Consider the following 13,788-nt stretch of genomic DNA (forward strand, 5'->3'; position numbering starts at 1 on the left):
GTAAATAAGCGAAGTAAAGTCGTGACTAATCAAAGAATCATTATGATGTTAAAATTCCGCATATGCCTGTAAATACTTTTATTAGGCATCAATATTTTTTATTAATTAATGGGAATTTTTTATTTCAAACATTATTTGTATAGCTAGCTTGGTGCTTAAACATGACATGGAAGTCATCCTCAACATTATATCGGAAAAGGCTGATGTCGATAGAGGATATATGATGTTACTTATGCTCAGCTCAAGCTCAAGCATCAAGATTTACAACAACCCCTTTGGAAATGACCCTGGCGAACTACAGTGCGGTAAATAAGATATTTTCAGTAGCTATATTACCACCTAGATAGTTCGGTAATTTTTTCATGAAAGCGTTACAAACAAGCTCAATTTTACCCAGTATAATGCTTGTATTTTGAAAAAAAAAATACATGCTCTAAAAAGGAAGGGTTCAAAAGAAAAAAAACCTGATGTAAAACATTTATTTAAAAAGTACATAAATAAAAGGAAATATTTTATTGAGGACATTCATTTTTCTTCTTTTTATCCTAACAACGAAGCTACCAGGCCTGCAGGGAGTGCGTACGATACTTTATCCACCTGCAATAAGATGTAAGTTTGAATGTATTAGTAAGTAGGTATATCGAATCAGAATAGGTTTACCTAAAACATTTTAATGGGTCTTGTGACTTTTTATAAAAGCAATCAGGGATGGCGTGTCTTGTGACTGTTTAGAAAAATAATCAGGGTTGGCAGAGCTTTGCTGACGTTACTTATGTATCTCAAAAGCAACACGAGAATGAAAAAGCAAAAGGGTTTTTATATTTTAGGTTATTAACAGGAGGTAAGACAAACATAACATTTTCCAATTTCATATACTTTATTTAACAATAATGGCACAGGAAAAATTACAGCTTACAATTACTTTGTTGAATGAAAAATATAAAAGAAAGCCACAATATCTGCTTCAAAACATTGTGATAAAATATCTTAATTGTTTAGTATTCAGCCTCTTATTTATTTTCCTAATAAAGACGCCACTAATCCGGTAGGAAGTTGACGAGGCGGCGCGATTTCTGATAACGTCTGAAATGTATTGAAATAATCCAAATTATAGATGTTATTAACATAAGCAATGTATGTGGACCTGTGAAGATGGTAGGGGGGAGGGATTGCCCGAAAGAATTATGAAACTATTCTGTATGTTTTCAGAGAGAGGTATCATTATATTAGCTCTAGTTAAGGCTTTACAACAATTGAAGGTTCATCACATATAGGCGTATTCACTATTTCAAGCAGTACATTGACATGACTGTGTCCGTGTGTACACAGGTAATTTTTTACATAACATAATTTCAGTATTGACAACAAGTGGGTAATTTCGCTATTCCACATTTCACACATAAGTTTCAACAAACACAGTTAATTAGTAGTTCTGATTGCACACGGCAAGGTTCCTATGGTAAATATTTGACCGCTACCAGTTATGTTACGTGTTGCATAGATAATTACGATATGCCTTACCGCAATGGATGCTTAAAAATAATTGAATTAATCCCTGATCTGTCAATCTGTCAATATGTGGTCGCCCTAATTATGATGAAGCGTAGGTCTAATAAATGAATATTCAACATTATACAAGTAAAATGTTTAATATTTTCAAATAGGTACTTGTTACAAAAGGCTTATAGGTACTAATATTCTAACAGAGTCTAAGTATACAGTTCTTTTGATTTTACTGCAGATCTATGGATTTACATATGTAAAGTTTTTTTTTTAATAAAATGTAGCCTCTATGTACAATATTGTTTAAGCTAAGATTTTTTGTGAATATTGTAATAAACTGAATCTTCTTCATTATGCAATTCTTATCTGTAAAATTCTGCGCAAAGAAAGTAAAAAAACTGTTATTTCAGTATAATGTAGACTTATGAATCTAAACAACTTTTCGTATTGATGAGTATTCTATCCGATAAATCCTTGCTTCATATTATCCCAATAAAGATGCTACTACTCCTGACGGAACGCCAGCTGCGAACGGCGGCTGAAATATGACCTCTTGCGACTGGAATTCAGAAAGAAAATTAATACGTTTCAGGATTTTATTTAGATTAAATTATTATAAGTCTTATTGGTCATCTCCCAATAAGAACAACAGAACAGAAGACCTAAATGAAGTTATTAAAAATATAGTTGTTGTTTAATGTTTTTCAAAGGCTCCTCAAGCAAAAACACGAAATTGAAAAGTGCAGTTTTGTTGCCTGCAATACTCACTATCAATTAGACTTTTGTTGTTTGTTAACGTGTTAATTACACTCATTATGTATGATGTCACCGAATTCCAAACAATTTTACTTGATTTAATTGTTATCAATTAACTATATAAATACGCATATTTAATAATAAAAAGACTTTGGCCATCCGCGAGTCATTGTGCCGATGAGTTCAAGGCTTTGATTAATTTGCTGTGTCACGAGTAGACCCGCGGTCCTCGTCCGCGGAGTCCTCGTCTAATATAATCGGTGATCGACTTCTTGTAGGAGAAAAAGAGAACACACTGATAGCAATAGTGCAACGCACACGTCCTAAAAAATGTCGGTCAGAACCTCAGTCGGCCCAATTATCTGTCCTTTTTTTTTGTTGTCGCTGGGTAAAAAATGCTGTTATGCATGCCCTTCCTGTCGGGGGACGGGAGAGGGGTATGTGGGGCTCCCCGGTACAAATGTTCCCGGTATACCCACTAAAAAGGCTGGGCCTTTTTACGGCACTCGGCACTCCGACCTCGCCTGAGTGGACGGGTTCTGGGAATCTATGGCATCCAGTACCCCGATTATCTGTCCTACAAAAAATCTGACGTGGGTGCCCAGCTTATAAATATTTTCCATTGGAAAAATCTTAATACTGCCTTATTAGTAAAGTAAGTGTAAGCGCAATCAAGCAAAGTGTGTGCGTAATTTGCCCACATGCTTTTGTAGGGCCATTTTGATAAGGGTTTGATTTCATCACCGGCTCGAAGTGAGGTCAATGGTAACAAGCAAGTTGAGTCAAGTTATGTTTAAGTTGGCTATTTGATATTTAATGACATGGTAAAGGTTTTGAGGAATACCGTCATCGGAATACTTCTATTCTAATATAATATAGGTAGAGGAAATATTTTTTGTTTGTGAACGTATCTGAAAATTCTTTCATTGTTGGTAAGATACACTGTTCCCTAGTAAAATATGCTATATTTTATCAGGGCACGGGCAAAAGGTCCCCAGAAACACGGGTGAAGTTGCGGAAAGGCAGCTGGTAGTTTTTATAAGGTCAATGACATAACAATACATCATTTGCAGTAAACCCAGCAGACACTGCTGTATAGTCTCTTATTTTAACTGTATCATGTATTTATGGCCAATAAATACACCACTTTTTTTTTACTTAAAAAAATAATAAATGAAACTTACGGGTGCTGGTCCAATTTTATATCCATTTTCATCAGCAGTGTATCTGATAAACACGAGTTTTCCAGTGTCGTCTAGGAAAGAGTACGAGCCTTCCACGACTATATGTTCATCCTCTTGTCCAACATTCACTAATCTCCCTCTTTCTTCACGTTTTATGCCATTGGACGTCTCGAAGCTGGAATTGAATTCACAGATACAAAAGTTTGGTACATTTCTACTAGAAGTTTGTTTATATTAATATTGTTGCAGCCTTATTTAACAAAAGTTTAGTCGATTAAAAAAACATGTAAATCGATTTCTTTATTGGAAGTTCTTTCATATAATTTGATATTCAAATTATTCTAAAATTATCTCTTTTTATTCAGAAATATATTCTGTGTTATGTCCCTGACATTCAATTGTAAAAACTCACCTGAACTCGTAATTTCCAAGGCCGTCATTGTCATTCTCGTAGTTCACAATTTGGGCTTGAGCATCTTCAGGAATGACGGCTGCAGCGGCCACCGAGAGAAGGGTGCATGCGATTATTACTCGATTCATTCTTTTATATTTCTCCACACTTTGAGTCGTAAACAAGATGCGCTGGCCTGTAATAACTTGCAAGGTTAATACGTGAGCTTCATTTTAAATGTTCATTAAGAACATGGACATAATGTAACCATATTCCTCTATATTTTTGTACTCACATTCAAACACAAATGGCGCATCTTTAGGCCATCGTCTTTTTATATACCACTACCAGACGAAAGATAATTATAGCTTATAATAGTGTTTTTTAATCAGTTTTAGGAATACTTCTTGTTTTGGCTATGTGTAGCATTATAATCTGGATTTGAAACGGATAGCCAGAACGTGCTGTTTGAAGAAATAAATCTTCCTAAGTCAGTATCATGTCGATAAATTACAAAAACTGTATCAATATTAGAAGATTAATATGATCCTACGATTTCAAATGAAAACTCATCATTATTATTAGAAAATAAACAGTTAATTATGAAAAGAATACATTAACACAACAACTAATTCTAAATTTAATTTTCCACATTATAAGAAAAGCTACATTTTTGTTTACACGGGGCGACTATGACCATGACATTTAGGCATGGGCATCATAAGTAAATAAATAGAACAGGTTTTTAACGAATATTTAAGAGGTTATGAACCCTACAGGAGGATCTTAGTGTTATTTGACACCTTTCTATTGAAAACATATCTTGCAACATTTATTTTTAGCTTTGACCTCAAGTAATGCAGTCATTAAATTAGAAATAATTTTGTTACATTACAACATGTTTTATGATATTACTTTGTAGACATCGATGTATTGACATTTTTGCATGTTGCAAAGGTACATCACTATTTCGCTTTACAAAGTTAATTTATTGCGTTTAATCTCATATTGATGTACAAATATAATAATTTGAGGTCGAAATTGATGCATAAAAAACAAAGTGAGGCAACACTTCCTAGTTTTAGTTACTTATCTTTGTTGTTTAAACTATAGAAAAAAAAGTTTTTTAAGTTAATTTACGATTTTGCGACTAAATACATTATTATAAAAAAGTAATTAATTCAAAGACTTACTTAACGCTGTGCTTGCTCGTAGTTGCTTCGGACAATAAACAAAACATGGCCGCACACCTTTTAAGATTATTTCGATGAGAAAAAATCTGTAAACGTAGGACTAGTTGTAAGACCAAGTGGGCACACTTATAGGTATATAGGTTTCAGACATCATTGTGAATAAACCCTTGTAAAGTATGTACTGTAAGACATAAATATAATTGCTAACACTTAACCTATCAATGCTTAATAAATTAAAATTGAAACTAACCTCACAAACCCTAAAGAAAAAACATAATAATAGGCGCGTTACAAATGATAGGTGCGTCAATAAAGCCTACTGAGACAAATAATTACATAACGTTATAAAGTTCAGATGTCATTGTTTAGCGTGATGTCCAACAATTGATTTATGATGTGTCACATAATGATGGTGAAACCGTGTCTCGCATTGTCGGCCTTAGTGAGGTGAAGATTTCAATACTTATGTAATTTGACAGATGGGACGTCGGACCAAAGGTAACTGGCCCAGCATGAATACGTCCCATGATTGGATTACATACCAGTATTGCACATACGCCTCATTCTGCAAAGGGTATCAATTATGGTCTACGATAATTATCCTGTCCGCATATGATTTTCAAATCTGAGCTATTTGCACTGTAAGTTGTCATTATCTAGATATTGAGAAAGGTAATTATGTTATTGCAATTGTGCTATTAAGGCGAAGAAGAGCACTTGCGTGCGCTTTCGTGATTGCAAACGTATTTGGGTAATGAGCCCCAGATATGACTCTTAATATAATAAAATTACTTTATTAGTATGCTACTTGCTTTAGTTACACGTAAATCAAAGGGTTGGTCCCCTCTGAGAATAAAGGGCATTTTACAAGACATTCAGCTGAAATCATTTTTTTTGGTGTTATTGTTTTGATTTTATTGTAATCGATTGGTTTTAAATGATGATGTTTTGAACACAGTAAGACCATTTTCAAATCAGACCACCAAAGGCAAATAAGTACTAAGAACTGATTGTCAGGTCCATAATTTATCATGAAACCTGTATTTAGGTACAATAGGCTGTCTTCAGTGTATTGAAAAGGCAAATCACACATTATGAATTTAATACCATCTACCGGTATCCTCACGCATTAGTATAAACTTGACCGATCCATAGTGTACATTCTCTTTGTTCATCGATTTATAAAAGCTACATCTTTACAAATTTGACCCTGAGTTCGTAGCGAGTGCTTACGAATTTTCATAGATGGCTCTGTCTTCTCTGTCTTTATTATGGCAATCAATATTCAACTGCCTCGATGGTGCACGAGGTTTCGGTTTCGATTCTCAGATCGGGTCGAAATCGCAAAGTGCTTCAATAAATAAATGTTGGTAACCTATTTATAGACTTCTCTAGTTCAGCACCAATATTATGTTATCAGTATTTTTTTGGAAATACTAAAATATCTTTATAATATGAAACAGCATAACTTTTACTTAAGTATCTTTTAAAACACTACCTACGTTTCTTTTTATAAATAATTAAAAATAAGGATTTGCAGTCGATCCTTGTGATATTGCTAAATGATGTCGCAACGTTCCTTTATCCGTCTTATTACTTGTCCTAAGTGAAATAACAGCTTCGTTTGCATTTAAGTAATACTTTATTAAAATAAATAACCATATAATTATATATTTCAAATGACGCAGATAAGTTAACCTGTCTAAATTTGATGTTAATAAGGTCAACGATTATTCAAACAACGCTACTTACGAGATACACATCTTGTAACCTTTAAGTAAGTCTCTTAAAACATCAGTTTACAGTACAATAGCAATAAGTTACCCAAGCTTAGGTAAGTAACTGTGTGCTGCACTGAAATTTGGAATATTTGTACAAAGAGCTGTAAAAGTAGTGAGCTTTCGTGAGAAAGGATCACTAGTTGATAAGATTTCTAGTTTACAAAATGACCTGAATTAATAACATTGTATCATGAAACAATATAAAATAATGACTTAACTATCAGCTAAACTGCAGTTCTTTTACACGGTTTGCAAAAAAATCATAATGAGATAGAGAGATCCATAATGCTTTAGATGCAAGTTTTCTCCATTATTTAATAAGTAGGAAAAATCAGCAGCAGAGCAAAAGACAAATAATTTATTTAAATCTTGTTGCACCAAATGATACTACCGTCAGGTTTCGTATGCAGAATGTAGTATCTCGGAATTACAGCGACCGTGGGTACTTATTTACAATGGCTTAACAACATATAACGTCTGTTTTTACACGATATCTAAGTAAAGGAAATTCATATTTTTATCAATCTATTACCACGCCCAGCCTTACTTTTTGATGGCCCACTACTAGGGTCCGGTTTACCAGATGTCTGATAAGATTTCTTGCTTAAACTAAACATTACGTAACTAGAAGTATATTAAAAGCCTGTCACAGACTAAAATAAACACATATAATTCATCGGTCAACTGCGTATAGGCCGGAGATTATGTAGAGAGTATGATTTATTTGTTGCGGTGATAAATGACAACAACGGTTTACAAACATGTTACATTGATTGGTCGTATGAGTTATCGTGAGGACTGGAAGGTATATTGTTGACCAAGTTTGTACATATATCAATCCTCTGTACAATTCTCAAGTCAAGTGAGAAGCAGCTTTTTAACAAACTTTTAATAAAGATGCTTCTTGATAACGTATTTTCGAATTCGAATAGAAAAGAAGGTCGTTTCATTATCATCATCATCATCCTCTGGTCGTAGATTAACAAAAAACTTGTAACAAAGATTTTAAGAAAACGTTAAGAAGATTTTAAAATATTTTTATAAGAGCTACTGGTTGTTTTCTTGTGTACATAATGTGCTTAGATCTAGATGCACAAACCCGAAATCAGTATAATTTTATAAATGAGAAGAGAAGATAAATAAAAGTAGGTAGGTTCTGATCTGTAGGTACTTATGCAATGATGAGAAGCAAATAGTGTTGCCATTTCTAAATGTCATCTATGAAATAAGCAGGGTGGCAAGATTGCTAGAGACTGATTCTGAATTACACTAATTTAGTCCATATAAGTGCATTTGATCGGAGTTAGATGCATACTAATGAAATGCATTGGGTTCTTCAACTTTGCAGTTAAGGAATATGAGAAGTGTTTGGAATGACCTATGAACTGTGCATTAAGCATAAAGATAGAATTTATTAACTTAGGCGTAGTTTAAGTTTTTTTTTTTTGTAATTCTGTAAGGGCCTACGCAGACCGGGACGTCATGGCAAGGGATTTTCATTTCCTTTTAATTGAGTTTTGATTAAGAACTCTACTGTTCAATGAGTGTTTACTGTTATGATTTTCTTTTTCTTTTGTTATTCTTACCTACCAATATAGCAGTTAGTAATAGCGACTGCTTTACGTATGGGATAGTAATAGAATAAAACAATAAACTTATAAAATGTACTTTTTACTTAATCGGTCTTATTAATTCTTATAAAATATAATAAATCACAGTAACAATCGTTATAGATACTTATTCTAGGCGTACATCTTAACTACATGGTGAATAGGTACAGTCGTGCGATGAGTATCGTTCGAGTGGTGATGTTGGTACACTTAACCACGGAAGGGTTGTTGCTGTTGGTACACCTGCTGTTGCTGGTAGTTCTGCTGGGGCTGCTTGGGCTGGGATTCGATGTACTGGAGAGCGCGGAGGATGGCCTCTGGGATTGGGGGAGGGGTGGGGAGGTGAGCGCCCTGGGGCTGGAATCCTGTCAACAAAATCATCAGTCAGTACAATTGTTCAAGTAGTCTTACTTCTTGAATGGGTACAACGTTGATTCAACTATGCAAGTAATAGGTGTTGAATGAAACCCGTTATTCATCGTAATACTCGGCTCTTACACTTAATAACCCATAACATCTGTTTGCATGCCGCAATTTGCATTACGCGCATTTACGAATGATACCGTAACTAATTTGTAAGTTGCAGAATTTATACCAATATGTAATTTAACCTTTTTATCTTAATGAATAATCACTTAATCTCAAATTAAATACAAATGCAAGTGTAGGTAATATTTATCTCAATTCTTGTGAGATTTTGAGCACAGTTTCTTTATTACATTATTGTTAATTTAACAGGCAATTTGATCTAGCTTTGAGCACTGAGAACTCAAAATTTCGGTCAATGGGTTTATAAGTAGTGACGAAACTTCTTAATTGCTAATTTTGAATACGCGGCGCTGTAATTACCTAGATATGCTATCGTCATAACAATGTGCTAAATCTTTTGTTGAATAATTACATTAGTCTATGTCCCAAAATAAGCAATGAATTAAGATAGGTGTGGACCACCTACGGTTTTCTACTAAGTATAAAACCACACCGTTCTAAAGTAGGATGTAACTCTTGATTACTCTAACCAATTAAATCAACACAAAAGACATAACAAATAAGCCAATGAGGTCGCAATAGGTTTTCAAAAGATATTCACTGATATTTGATAAGTTTTGTAACAGAACTTTGACCGTTATTACCATTCATTGGTTGCAAGACTTAGCTAGCCTTTCTATTTACATTTTAACAAAAGCATCAATTCTTTGTGTAATTAAGTTCGTCGTACATATGAGTAGGTGCTTAACAAAAGAAGGTATAAAACAAATGCATTACCGTTCTCGTCAGCGGTGTAAGAGAGAGAGATTGGGATGCCCTCGGGCGATGTGTAGGTGAAGGAGCCCTGGGCAACCTGAGCCTCGGCATCCTTAACTCCAGCGTTCTTCAAGTATCCTTGTTCCTGAGCAGCGATTCCATTGCCAGTCTCGTAGCTGGAAGTAAAATATACAAATAAGAATGACGACACCAACACTTTTGAAATAACTGAGATATTACCTATAAGGAAAGGTGAAATGTTTATAGTCAATGGGCCTCTTTGACTGACAACCGCATTTGCGTAGATTAATAGCAAGTTTGTTAAACAATACGCGGATACAACACTATTAATCCTGATGCAACATTCAAGTGTTAATTTTCATGTCGTTGTTGAAAGTAGAATGTTTGGAAAAGGTTAACCGTAGGAGTGTGTCAAAATGTCAACACATATCATCATTAAATTGTCAAAAGGACGTAAAGTTATCAATACAACTCTAATTAACTACAATTTCCAAGTAATTTGCCATCATAGTTTCATCATTTGAGGCTTTGCGGTTATTCTTGTTAAATGTTTCTGAAATCGCTTGAGTATAACAAACAAAAATCACCCAGAGGGCGCTGCCACACGTTCCAAAAGATCAAATCTAATGATATGTTTCACCAAAACGTTTTCAGGTCGTGCAATCATGACGCATTGTCAAGCCATTGCTCTTGGGAATCTTTCGTTAGCATACTGCGTATGGTTATTTGTTACAAAATTCCTCTATTGTATGTAAGCTGTTGAACATTTACTTGAACCTGACATTTGCGAAAACTAGACAACGATTGCAAATATGATGTAATTTGAAAGCTTGTTAATTAATTTTGCATTGAAATATCCTAGTGAAGTTTCCTTTTTAGCATCAGAACAAAAGTTTTAACAACATCACGTCATTAACAAAAAATATGGCTTCCAAAGCACATTAAGGATAAAGTCAAAATTATTAGAAGGCCTGACACATTGTATCACTAATAAAATCTTGTAATAGCATGCAGATGAATCAGAAAATATCAACGTATTCATGCACTATAACACCTGAGCCAATTTGTTGCGTAATCAGGGCTTGGCTCCGCTTGCAAGATGCCTCCCACAAATTAAGCATTTAATACACTCGACACTGAAGGAATGCCCATGTATGATCTCATCAGAGCCTATTTCCCAATAGTTTGACAGATATGGATTCATATCTTAGGTCTCATCAGTATGCAAATTTTACACAATATGGATTATAGGCTCGTAATGAAATGGCTGTGATTGACCTTTTGGGTTTCAATAATTACTTAACTTTTATAATTAACCCATATTTAAATTAGAATTTAATCGGTAAATAAAGAGCTTATCGCACATCTCGTGTATGTCACATAGACGTGCTCAGAGTACGCCTTTTGTTTTTGGCTGATGCGCTTTTGACGAATATCCTTATAAAGCTTTGGAGTGAAGTGAAGGCCAAGCTTGATATATTTATTATGCTAGGCGTTATGTCAAATTTTATGTTTCCCATAAATCTAGATGACATCTCAGACAATATGCATTTTTATTGTCTCACTGAAGATCATGCAATTTCATAACAATGAAATTTTGCCTTAAAGAATGGAACATAACAGATGTTCGTTGTTCACAATTTATTGTTTCTCGTGAATGAGGTAAACGTACCTGTACTGGTAGGAGCCATCAAAGTTGACCTCTTGCGTTTGCTTGAGGATGGGAATGATTTGGCCTTGAGAGTACTGCTGTTGTTGCTGGTACTGCTGCTGGTATTGAGGGGCGGCGCACGCGGCTGCCACGAGGACTGATAGAACTACGAACTGCGGAAAAAACATAAATGTTTTAGGAATATGACATACCTTTTGGTCCTTCGTCCTCCTATTGTCTAGAATCCACCTTTCAAAAGCCATCATCTTCAAAGTTCATGAGATGATCTCTTACAAAATTGATCGCAAAGATCGACCGTTTCAACAGATCAGTTTCAACGGATCATTTACATTTTTATATCGGAATTTGAAACACTACATTTGATGGGTTTCGTAATTGATTACTATTTTCATCGAAAGTGTTTCTATAACCTTGATGGGACGCTTTAAATGAATCTAAATCACAAATCAAAGGTGATAGATGGCCGTTACATGTGGTATTAGCATTTTTTATACAAATCTCACGTTTTTGTGTTGACGTTATTGTGCAAGTGGAATCCGTGAATTTAGATAAATATTTTATAGTATTTTGGCTACTAAATTAACAGTAGTCGTTTTTTTATAAGCAGGGTTATAGAATTTGTGGTTTAGAAAATAAAACATGGGAAACTGTGACAGTTATGAAATAAATGTCGCCAAAAACTGAAGCGGCAAAAAGTGACATTCGAAATAATGGGCTTTACATTAGGAGAATTACAATGACTTCCCTGAGATAACTGTTTATATTAGGTATTCAATAAAAATTTTAGTTGTGCTATTTTTTGCATCCGAATAGGGTAAAAACTGAGACGCGATTTAAACTCTGTTTTGGTACAAAAACAAAACCGTTCTCATATTCGTCAAACATCAATTTCTTGTGGGAAATGTGAATCAAGATAAATAGCTGATGTATGTCGGGTATTATCATACAAACGGTGTATCATATCACCGAGCATTGTTCAAATAATGACAAGCTACGGGAATGAGACATTGTAGGGAAACACAAAATCTTTTGCACATTATGTACAAAGCTGTAAAACAATGCAGCTATTGTTGACAAATGGAATAAACTGATATCATCTATTGTTAATTAATTAATGACTGGATTTCAGTTTTTTTCACAACTGATATCTGGTATCACAATGTAAGGAATATTGTAATTAATTTAATCAGATTTGTAAATGATTGATAACAATATTTTTTAGACTAATTGACATGATTACAGTTTATATTTGCCTTTCCGAGGTTTAATTGATCGAATGACCCGTATTATAATATTTACACTGAGACCACTTACCGCTTTCATTTTTGTGTTTTTATAATATGTGGGTGGATGTGCAGGTGATGATCTGCGGTGGATGTGTGAGGCTGGAATGATTATTGAGATCGGCCGCTGCGGCTTTTATACGAGCCAGCGTCTGCGGACCTCGTGAAATTGGAGTACGACGGCGCGGGCGCAGCGATTCTCCGTGCGGACACTTCAAAGCGCGCGTAGCCGCCCGCCCTGACATACAACATCCTTTATTATACTATAACTTTACTGTTTTATCGATATATCGCAATTGTTTTTTTTTATCACATGTCCAAGCTATTAAATGGGTCATTGTTTTCATGCAACTGTGGGTATTCAAGCTTTTCAGTTTATGATATCGATAAAAGTTATTATCGACGTTGTAAACTGTAGTAATGATTTCTATTAATTTTATAATAATCTCATAAATATGATTGACATAGACATGATGTTAGATTCCTACAAATAGCATAGATATTTGAAAAGTAAACGAGTTTTTTATAGCTTACTAAATCATAACATTTTGACACTTTCTATGACATTCGCTTATTTTTTTATGTATTTTACTTTAGGTATTCAGAATATCTGCTTGCAGACAAGCAACATTTAGTACTTGGATTATACATAAAATAGGTTTTTACTAAGCTACCTCAGACCTAACAAATTATTCACCTAACAAGGTGTGGCATTTAGCCGTACCATATTTTTTGTATGAAAAAAGAAATATTAAAACGCATTTTTTGTTTAGTTTTATCACAAACGTTGCGTTAGATCTTCTAACCGCAAACTAGATAGACAGGCAGCATTCTGGAAAAACCACTGACCAACTGACACGATTTGTCATTTTCAACATATTATTATGTGGAACTCGTAGAATTTTATTCAAAATGCAACTAAATTCTGGATCACACCCGACGATTTCCCAACTATGTCCGGGTCGGCTTCCAGTCTAACTGGATGTATCTGAGTACCAGTGCTTTACAAGGAGCGGCTGCCCTATCTGTGCCCCTCAACCCAGTTACTCGGGCAACCCAATACCCCTCGGTTAGACTGGTGTCAGACTTACTGGCTTCTGACTACCCGCAACAACTGCCAAGGATGTTCAATGGCAGCCGGGACCTACT

The 13,788-nt window shown here is 34.6% G+C and overlaps 2 protein-coding genes across 4 annotated transcripts; both read right to left on the reverse strand.

Annotated features, from left to right (window-relative positions):
* Positions 1 to 463: 463 nt before the first annotated feature.
* LOC110384194 (endocuticle structural glycoprotein SgAbd-5) lies at positions 464 to 4,131 on the reverse strand. Of its 3 annotated transcripts, none has more exons than XM_021345346.3 (3): positions 3,856 to 4,129; positions 3,444 to 3,618; positions 464 to 597 (listed from the first exon to the last, which is right to left on the reverse strand). In XM_021345346.3, exons 1-3 carry the CDS (start codon positions 3,981 to 3,983, stop codon positions 541 to 543), a joined length of 360 nt encoding a protein of 119 aa, XP_021201021.3. In that variant the 5' UTR covers positions 3,984 to 4,129; the 3' UTR covers positions 464 to 540. The 3 variants fall into 3 exon arrangements, with proteins under 3 accessions (XP_021201021.3, XP_063890338.1, XP_049703129.2); XM_064034268.1 differs by lacking the exon at positions 464 to 597 and adding an exon at positions 884 to 1,083 and having other exon boundaries at positions 3,856 to 4,131; XM_049847172.2 differs by lacking the exon at positions 464 to 597 and adding an exon at positions 1,145 to 2,062 and having other exon boundaries at positions 3,856 to 4,128.
* Positions 4,132 to 8,463: 4,332 nt separating this feature from the next.
* On the reverse strand, positions 8,464 to 12,808 carry LOC110384200 (endocuticle structural glycoprotein SgAbd-2). The gene is made up of 4 exons (XM_021345354.3): positions 12,671 to 12,808; positions 11,357 to 11,508; positions 9,685 to 9,839; positions 8,464 to 8,783 (listed from the first exon to the last, which is right to left on the reverse strand). The coding sequence occupies exons 1-4, from the start codon at positions 12,677 to 12,679 to the stop codon at positions 8,629 to 8,631; spliced, it is 471 nt and encodes a 156-aa protein (XP_021201029.1). The 5' UTR covers positions 12,680 to 12,808; the 3' UTR covers positions 8,464 to 8,628.
* Between the last annotated feature and the right edge of the window lie 980 nt (positions 12,809 to 13,788).

Source organism: Helicoverpa armigera, chromosome 4 (genome assembly GCF_030705265.1).
Source record: "Helicoverpa armigera isolate CAAS_96S chromosome 4, ASM3070526v1, whole genome shotgun sequence".
Lineage (NCBI taxonomy): Eukaryota > Metazoa > Arthropoda > Insecta > Lepidoptera > Noctuidae > Helicoverpa > Helicoverpa armigera.

What these genes read in the sequence shown, in the direction of transcription:
- LOC110384194 (XM_049847172.2), bottom strand. Translation starts at nt 3,983, where the DNA reads ATGAATCGAGTAATAATCGCATGCACCCTTCTCTCGGTGGCCGCTGCA. An exon ending in CTTGGAAATTACGAGTTCAG is followed by an intron (nt 3,619 to 3,855) that starts GTGAGTTTTTAC and finishes ATTCAATTCCAG; the next exon opens with CTTCGAGACGTCCAATGGCA. An exon ending in ATAAAATTGGACCAGCACCC is followed by an intron (nt 2,063 to 3,443) that starts GTAAGTTTCATT and finishes TCTGAATTCCAG; the next exon opens with TCGCAAGAGGTCATATTTCA.
- LOC110384200 (XM_021345354.3), bottom strand. An exon ending in GATGGCTCCTACCAGTACAG is followed by an intron (nt 9,840 to 11,356) that starts GTACGTTTACCT and finishes TTTTACTTCCAG; the next exon opens with CTACGAGACTGGCAATGGAA. An exon ending in TTACACCGCTGACGAGAACG is followed by an intron (nt 8,784 to 9,684) that starts GTAATGCATTTG and finishes TTTTGTTGACAG; the next exon opens with GATTCCAGCCCCAGGGCGCT.